The sequence below is a fragment of the Salvelinus sp. IW2-2015 genome, linkage group LG16 (assembly GCF_002910315.2).
Source record: "Salvelinus sp. IW2-2015 linkage group LG16, ASM291031v2, whole genome shotgun sequence".
NCBI lineage: Eukaryota > Metazoa > Chordata > Actinopteri > Salmoniformes > Salmonidae > Salvelinus > Salvelinus sp. IW2-2015.
The window spans coordinates 31316124-31325694 of record NC_036856.1 but is presented as its reverse complement, the minus strand read 5'-3'; the positions used below and the strand labels follow the sequence as shown (position 1 = coordinate 31325694).

The window sequence follows — 9571 nt, the reverse complement described above, 5'->3', positions numbered from 1 at the left end:
AATATTTTTTTCCTATATTTGAGAGAGATTATATTTTTCCCGTGGAATTATCCGTATACGTTTGCCCCATTCGCTTCCATAAATTTTTCGGCCCGGTACCGGGTTACCTTCAGACACAGTGACACTTGTTGTAGAGAAAAATGGAGAACACCATCATGTTCGCGAAAGTCTCATCTTTCCATATTAGTAATAAGCCAAAACCATTTTCGGGATGTCTCCTAGTCTGACAAACAGCGATGTAGCTCTGCCACCTTCCACCGCAGATGCGGAAGGCCGACATCGGTGGATGTGGTGTATTGAGACGGCCCCCATGCAAAAGATATCTCTAGCTTAAACAGACATATTTTGATGGGGATATTTTATTATGCGGTGCGCTGACATCGCCTATAGTTTTTTTTTAAACTAGCATTGGCCGATATCCGCATAGGAGATGCTTCGGAGGTGTTGGAGGTGTAATTGTGGTATGAGCTGTTATCATATTCATTTTTTTAATTGATTTGGAGGAATGTCTAGAGTAAACTCCTCACCTGACTTTTTCTGCAGGCTCTGAAGTGTCTCCGTCGAAGGCAGGATATGTAGCGATGACATCTGATAAGGGGCTTCTGTCCTCTGGGCTCTCTGACACAGGTATTCCCTTCACCTTGGGCATAAAGACAGGCCCTTCTGGCATATTCTTTACAGCAATCTTCAATGGGTAAATTTTACCACCTTTTGGCCTTCGTTTTGGTTTATACTTTGGACCAGCCCCAGCCTTTGGTCCTACCCAAGCCACAGGATCAAGGTCAAGATCAGCATCATCTCCACCACCACCTCTACCTCCTACTCCACCTCTTCCACCACCTGCTCCACCTCCATCCCGTCCCCATCTCCCTCCCCCTCTCTCACGACTACAGGTGCTTTGTTATACACCACCAGTTGCAGCTTGATGTCAGGATTCTCCTCAAAGTCAACAGGCTGCAAGAGAGAGTGATGGATGACTGGTTAGTTATGACAAGCCTGACATTATTGTACATTAATCSTTAAGAGTCTATTGACTCATCCGTGCATCAATTTAAGTAACACCATACAAAAATCCCTATCAATCCACCACATCCACCTATGTCGACCTTTCGCATCTGCGGTGGAAGGTGGCTGAGATACAGTGGTGTTGTCAGACTAGGAAACATCCCGAAAATCGTTCTTCTCGCAAAGATGTCTGTAGCGTCCGAATGGTCAAAAATATGGGGTTAAATATGTGTAAAAATATATATTTCCTGAGCTTTCTTATATCTCCTAGATATAGGACAGACACTTCAAAACCATTTCTTTTTTTACGGTCTTTTGCCATTTATGAATGAGTTATTCAGAGGCTTTTATATGGGCTATAGTATTAAAGGCCAAATTCAATATTTTACCAAATACTTTTAAAGTGTATTTTTGGGATACCTAAAGGGGTCCTAAAATTCTAAATCAAATAGCTAAATGATCCAGTCGGACCATAACAGCTAGCCAGTCTGACCATAACAACACACATCTTCACTTCCGTTATTTAACATGAACTGTATTGTGACATTACCATTTCTCCAGTAGGTGGCAGTATTTACTATCCTACAATAGCTTAAAGAGAGATACTTCTTAATGAATGAAAAGCATAATTGACACTGTTTTCATTAACCTGTGTGTCACTATACTGACAGAATCATCTCCTACCTTAAGGAGCATCAGAAATCTCTCGTTGGTCTTGGGGTCTGTCTCAATGGTGAAGACGCTATCCTCGTTGCCCTTGACGATCGCAAACATAGCCAGACAGTTATGTCTTCTCCAGTTCTGGATCTAACGCCTAGATCCTTACCACCTCCACGTTGGCTGTGTTCACTAAACTGATAGAGTACTACACATACAGGACAGATGGACAGTATTAATATAATTTTCATAAATCTCAGAATAATCTCACACATTTTATGTGTGATGATCTCAGTAATGGTTATAAAGATGTGATGCACATCTTTGCAGATAAACCAACCTGTCCACTCATACTTTTGCAAGTACTCTCTGTTTGGTTTTGTGTGGCATATACAGTGGGGWGAACAAGTATTTGATACACTGCCGATTTTGCAGGTTTTCCTACTTACAACGCATGTAGAGGTCTGTAATTTTTATCATAGGTACACTTCAACTGTGAGAGACGGAATCTAAAACAAAAATCCAGAAAATCACATTGTATAATTTTTAAGTAATTAATTTGCATTTTATTGCATGACATAAGTATTTGATACATCAGAAAAGCAGATCTTAATATTTGGTACAGAAACCTCTGTTTGCAAATACACAGATCAAACGTTTCCTGTAGTTCTTGACCAGGTTTGCAACATCCTGCAGTAGGGATTTTGGCCCCCTCCTCCATACAGACCTTCTCCAGATCCTTCAGGTTTTCGGTGCTGGCGCTGGGCAATACGGACTTTCAGCTCCCTCCAAAGATTTTCTATTGGGTTCAGGTCTGGAGATGGCTAGGCCACTCCAGGACCTTGAGATGTTTCTTACGGAGCCACTCCTTAGTTGCCCTGGCTGTGTGTTTCGTTGTTGTTCATGCTGGAAGACCAGCCACGACCCATCTTCAATGTTCTTACTGAGGAAGGAGGGTAGTTGGCCAAGATCTCGCGATTACATGGCCCGCATTCCATCCTCCCCTCAATACGGTGCAGTCGTCCTTCCCTTTGCAGAAAAGCATCCCACAAGAATGATGTTTCCACCTCCATGCTTCACGGTTGGTATGGTGTTTCTTGGGTTTACTCATCCTCTTCTTTCCTCCAAAAACGCGAGTGAGTTTAGACCAAAAGCTCTATTTTTGTCTCATCAGCCACATGACCTTCTCCATTCCTCCCTGGATCATCCAGATGGTCATTGGAAACTTCAGACGGGCCTGACATGCGCTGCTTGAGCAGGGGGTCCTTGCGTGCACTGCAGGATTTTAATCCATGACGGCGTAGTGTGTTACTATAATGGTTTTCTTGAGACTGTGGTCCCAGCTCTCTTCCAGGTCATTGAGCAGGTCCTGCCAATGTAGTTCTGGCTGATCCCTCACCTTCCTCATGATCATTGATGCCCCACGAGGTGAGATCTTGCATGGCCACCAGACCGAGGGTGATTGACCGTCAGCTTGAACTTCTTCCATTTTCTAATAATTGCGCCCAACAGTTGTTGCCTTCTCACCAAGCTGCTTGCCTATTGTCCTGTAGCCCATCCCAGCCTTGTGCAGGTCTACAATTTTATCCCTGATGTCCTTACACAGCTTCTCTGGTCTTGGCCATTGTGGAGAGGTTGGCGTCTGTTTGATTGAGTGTGTGGACAGGTGTCTTTTATACAGGTAACGATTCAAACAGTGCAGTTAATACAAGGTAATGAGTGGAGAACAGGAGGGCTTCTTAAAGAAAAACTAACAGGTCGTTGAGAGCCGGAATTCTTACTGTTGGTAAGTGATCAAATACTTATGTCATGCAATAAAATGCAAATTAATTACTTAAAAATTATACAATGTGATTTTCTGGATTTTTGTTTTAGATTCCGTCTCTCACAGTTGAAGTGTACCTATGATAAAAACTACAGACCTCTACATGCTTTGTAAGTAGGAAAACTTGCAAAATCGGCAGTGTATCAAATACTTGTTCTCCCCACTGTAGGTACTGCATTTGAATAATATGTTAAAATACTACAGCTGCAGTTTTCACCTCATTCTTCTCCAATGTGGGGATATTGTCATTGATGTCCAGTATGTTGATGTGCACTATGGCTGTCCCTGTGTTGCCTTCAGGTGCCCCATCCATATCAGATCCTTGGACAGTCAGAATGTAAGAACTCTGTCTCTGTAGACAGATTAGAAAAATATTCTGTTTTTAAGGGTTAAGAGTTAAGGTTAGGGGTTAGGTGCACAATATAGACATGCAGTGACAGAAGGCACACTGGTCTATAGCAACGTTTCCCAATTCGGTCCTGGGGACGCCAAGGGGTGCACATTTTTGTTTTTTGCTCTAGCACTACACAGCTGATGATGAGTTGACACAAAACCAAAATGTGCACCCCTTTGGGTCCCTAGGACCGTGTTTGGGAAACGCTGGTCTATAGAAATGAGGCCAAATGTAAATACTTCCTGGTCTATCATTGGCTCCTTCACGTAAATGCCTTATTACTAGGCTATTCAAAATCAAATACAAATTCACTATAATTGTATGTTAACTTTGTAAGCCAATCAATTGACAAACAGCATTGCCTAGGCCTATATATTCTCTCCCAGACTCATGGATAGAACAATTGGAGTGTAGCATTAGGTAACCAGTCCACCAGTATGCATAATAATAGTCCACACTCAGAGGCGATTTCTAGAATTTGTTTAATTATGGAGTATAGGCTAGACCAATATGTACCAAAGACATCTTAAATCAGTTGTATGAGGTAGGCTATGTATTGTATAGCGGCACAATCATTATTTTAATAGTCTTTTTTTATTTTTTTTATTCGAGTTTGGGCACATATATGGGCCTATGCATAAGCTCTAATATGTGTATGATTGTTTTGAATTAATCATCACCTTAGAAATCGCTGTCCATTTTCGTTGTGTTAGGCTTTGAAACAACATCCACAATGACCATGTTTTCCACTCAGTTTCAACCGGTTGTTGAACTTCTTTCTTCATCACAGTGAGGTGAGTTTAAAAGCACGATACTGTTTAGAGGATTAGTGTTTGATGTGATTTTCTATCGCATTTGCATTGATGTCAGTGGTTAGAGGAACAATAGAGCCCTGAGTACCAGGCCATTATGACCTGATTGTCATTAGCGAGTTGGGTACTACCAATGCATGTCCAGAGTGCATAAAAGGAGATTAATGTGGCTGTGTTTTTCTTTTCCGAGTTCCCCCCATAAATCCAGAGAATGCGAGACTTTGATGACAAAATGTTATGACAAAATGTGCCCACAAAGGACCATGTTTAAGTGAGCACATCACAAGCCAAGGTGAGTCCAAAAATGTCTTGTATGCTGCTGCATAAATTATGTAGTATGCAAGGGAGATATGTATACTGTAGCTAAGAAAGTAATACACTTCGTATGTTGTGTAGTAAGCTGCCCATGTGCCTCACCCTAATAATTTGGTCTATTTTCACCTCTTAATTTCACGTCATGTTACTGTTCTGACTCGGTGGTGCTGCACATGTAGCCTATAACCTGTTTTTGAGAAAAGTCATCATCTAATATTGTAAGAGGTTTCATTGTCTGCTTATATGCCCCCTTTAATTATCCTATGGTTCTGACTTGGTGTACAATGGAAAATACTGTAAGAGCAGCCCATGGTCTTCCTGGTTGGAGCGAGTAGTCGCATTTCGCTTCGCTCCGCTTCGCTCCACAGGTAGTATTACATTTCATTTCATTTCATTACAGTACAACGGTTTGATTTGTTTGATCTTAGCAATTTCTTCTTAGCTAGCTACATAGCCGTCTTTGTATCAAAGTTAATTGTGTAGTTTAGAGTAATTATCGAGGTTAGCTAGCCAGCTATTTTCGTCCTTCTAACGTAGTCAACACTGCTAGCTAGCCAACTCCTACCGAATAGCAGCACTGTAGAAACTATCGTACATTAGAAAGAGGAACTAACCTTTGCATTAGTGTATCGTAGTTAGGCTCCTACATGTTGTCTTGGCTTGCCTGTTTCGGTAATCTAAGACTCAGATGTGGTTAGGTTTTCAGTAGTTATACTTATCGGGAGTTCAGTGCTAGCCAGCTCATTATTCGTCGCGCGCCCGCCGGTCTCCTACTAGGTCAACACTGCTCAGTCTAAAGCCAGCGTAGCAGACGTCTCTAGCCGAATAGGCACAGCTGTAGCAACTGATTACCTCAACGGAGCCGGAGCCTGATATATGAGTTGTGCAGGGCGGTAGCATAAGTGCGTGCATGGCCTGCCGTGCCCTGGCCAGTAGATACCAGAGCACTGACTGTTATTAGTTTTACCATGTAAGCTACTGTAGATTCAGCCCATTGTATTAGTCGAGGGTTCTAGCAGCTCCACTTTACAAACAAGATCACACGCATGCCACTGCTAGCTAGCCTACTCCCAGCCCAGCAGTACTGTATATTTTAGTCAATTAAGATTTTTTGCAACGTAAGCTAACTTTGACATTCTCGAGACTGTAGTCCACTTGTCATTCCAATTATCCTTTGCATTAGCGGTGCCTCTCCTGTTAGCCTGTCAACTATGTGTCTGTCTATCCTCTTCTCTCTCTCTGCACAGACCATACAAACGCTTCACACCGCGTGGCCGCTGCACTCTAACCTGGTGGTCCAGCGCGGCACGACCACGTGGAGTTCCAGGTCTCCGGCAGCCTCTGGAACTGCCGATCTGCGGCCAACAAGGCAGAGGTCATCTCAGCCTATGTCTTCCCTCCAGTCCCTCGATTCTTGGCACTGGACGGAAACATGGATTACCACAGATAACACTGCTACTCCTACTGCTCTCTCCTCGTCTGCCCACGTGTTCTCGCACACCCGAAGCTTCTGGTCGCGGGTGGTGGCACTGGATCCTCATTCTCCCAAGTGGACATTCTCTCTTTCTCCCCTGACCCATCTGTCTATCGCCTCCTTTTAAATTCCTGTGTACATTACCAGCCCTTTCAAGCTTAACATCCTTATCATTTATCGCCCTCCAGTTCCTGATGAGAGTTCATCAATGAGCTTGACGCCCTGATAAGTTTCCTTTCCTGAGGATGGCTCACCTCTCACAGTTCTGGGTGACTTTAACCTCCCCACGTCATCTTTGACTCATTCCTCTCTGCTCCTCTCTTTACACTCCTCTCCTCTTTTGACCTCACCCTCTCACCTTCCCCCCCTACTCACCAAGGCAGGCAATTGCGCTTGACTCTCTTACTAGATGCTGTCTTCCACTAATCTCATTGCAACTCCTCTCAAGTCTCCGACCACTACCTTGTATCCTTTTCCTCTCGCTCTCATCCAACACTTCCACACTGCCCCTACTCGGATGGTATCGCGCCGTCCAACCTTCGCTCCTCTCTCCCCGTACTCTCTCTCTTCCATCCTATCATCTCCTCTGCTCAAACCTTCTCCAACCTATCTCCTGATTTCTGCCTCCTCAACCCTCCTCTCCTCCCTTTCTGCATCCTTTGACTCTCTATGTCCCTATCCTCCAGGCCGGCTCGCCTCCCCTCCATGGCTCGACGACTCATTGCGAGCTCACAGAACAGGGCTCCGGGCAGCTGAGCAGAAATGGAGGAAAACTCGCCTCCCTGCGGACCTGCATCTTTCACTCCCTCCTCTCTACATTCTCCTCTTCTGTCTCTGCTGCTAAAGCCACTTTCTACCACTCTAAATTCCAAGCATCTGCCTCTAACCCTAGGAAGCTCTTTGCCACCTTCTCCTCCCTCCTGAATCCTCCTCCCCTCCCCCCTCCTCCCTCTCTGCGGATGACTTCGTCAACCATTTTGAAAGAAGGTCGACGACATCCGATCCTCGTTGCTAAGTCAAACGACACCGCTGGTTCTGCTCACACTGCCCTACCCTGTGCTTTGACCTCTTTCTCCCCTCTCTCTCCAGATGAAATCTGCGTCTTGTGACGGCCGGCCCGCCCAACAACCTGCCCCGCTTGACCCTATCCCCTCTCTCTCTTCTCCAACCATTTCCGGAGACCTTCTCCCTTACCTCACCGCTCATCAACTCATCCTTGACCGCTGGCTACGTCCCTTCCGTCTTCAAGAGAGCGAGAGTTGCACCCCTTCTGAAAAAACCTACACTCAGACCCTCCGATGTCAACAACTACAGACCAGTATCCCTTTTCTTTCTCTCCAAAACTCTTGAACGTGCCGTCCTTGGCCAGCTCTCCTGCTACCTCTCTCAGAATGACCTTCTTGATCCAAATCAGTCAGGTTTCAAGACTAGTCATTCAACTGAGACTGCGCGTTCTCTTGTGTCACGGAGGCGCTCCGCACTGCTAAAGCTAACTCTCTCTCCTCTGCTCTCATCCTTCTAGACCTATCGGCTGCCTTTGATACTGTGAACCATCAGATCCTCCTCTCCACCCTCTCCGAGTTGGCATCTCCGGCGCGGCCCACGCTTGGATTGCGTCCTACCTGACAGGTCGCTCCTACCAGGTGGCGTGGCGAGAATCTGTCTCCACACCACGTGCTCTCACCACTGGTGTCCCCAGGGCTCTGTTCTAGCCTCTCCTATTCTCGCTATACACCAAGTCACTTGGCTCTGTCATATCCTCACATGGTCCTTCCTTCATGCTATGCAGACGACACACAATTAATCTTCTCCTTTCCCCCTTCTGATAACCAGGTGGCGAATCGCATCTCTGCATGTCGTGCAGACATATCAGTGTGGATGACGGATCACCACCTCAAGCTGAACCTCGGCAAGACGGACTGCTCTTCCTCCCGGGAAGGACTGCCCGTTCCATGATCTCGCCATCACGGTTGACAACTCCATTGTGTCCTCCTCCAGAGTGCTAAGAACCTTGGCGTGATCCTGGACAACACCCTGTGTTCTCAACTAACATCAAGCGGTGACCCGTTCCTGTAGGTCATGCTCTACAACATTCGCAGAGTACGACCCTGCTCACACAGGAAGCGCGCAGGTCCTAATCCAGCACTTGTCATCTCCCGTCTGGATTACTGCAACTCGCTGTTGGCTGGGCTCCCTGCCTGTGCATTAAACCCCTACCACTCATCCAGAACGCCGCAGCCGTCGGTGTTTCAACCTTCCAAGTTCTCTCACGTCACCCCACTCCTCCGCTCTCTCCACTGGCTTCCAGTTGAAGCTCGCATCCGCTACAAGACCATGGTGCTTGCCTACGGAGCTGTGAGGGGAACGGCACCTCCGTACCTTCAGGCTCTGATCAGCCCTACACCCAAAAGCAAGGCACTGCGTTCATCCACCTCGGCCTGCTCGCCTCCTACCACTGAGGAAGTACAGTTCCCGCTCAGCCCAGTCAAAACTGTTCGCTGCTCTGGCACCACCAATGGTGGAACAAACTCCCTCACGACGCCAGGTCAGCGGAGTCAATCACCACCTTCCGGAGACAACCTGAAACCCCACCTCTTTAAGGAATACCTAGGATAGGATAAAGTAATCCTTCTAACCCCCCCCCCCTTAAAAGAGTTAGATGCACTATTGTAAAGTGGTTGTTCCACTGGATATCATAAGGTGAATGCACCAATTTGTAAGTCGCTCTGGATAAGAGCGTCTGCTAAATGACTTAAATGTAAATGTAATGGTCTGCATTCTGTCTTGTACATTGTACATTTCAAAAGTGCTGAACACATAGTTATATTGACTACGTCCATCTTACTGTAGCTCGCTCATTAATGTCGGAATGCCTCTTATCCACTCAACGTTACGTTATGCCATAGTTTGTACATCTCAATTGTCAGTAGAAACCACATTTGTTTAACCCTTGTTTAACCCAAATCTATTTTTCATGAAGAAACAACCTGTCATTCATCACAAACTTTGTGAATATCTGTGTTTTTCCTCTTCACATTGCAGAAAGACTGATCAGTGGACACCACTCGTTTTTATTACAACACACCTGT

The 9571-nt window shown here is 45.6% G+C and overlaps 1 protein-coding gene across 1 annotated transcript; it reads right to left on the bottom strand.

The window, feature by feature from the left end:
- Positions 1-819: 819 nt before the first annotated feature.
- Positions 820-6549, bottom strand: LOC139028913 (desmoglein-2-like protein). The gene is given in 6 exon segments (XM_070447421.1): positions 820-954; positions 1690-1792; positions 1794-1870; positions 3705-3839; positions 4121-4155; positions 6474-6549. Coding segments are annotated over 6 exon segments (561 nt in total).
- Positions 6550-9571: the final 3022 nt, after the last annotated feature.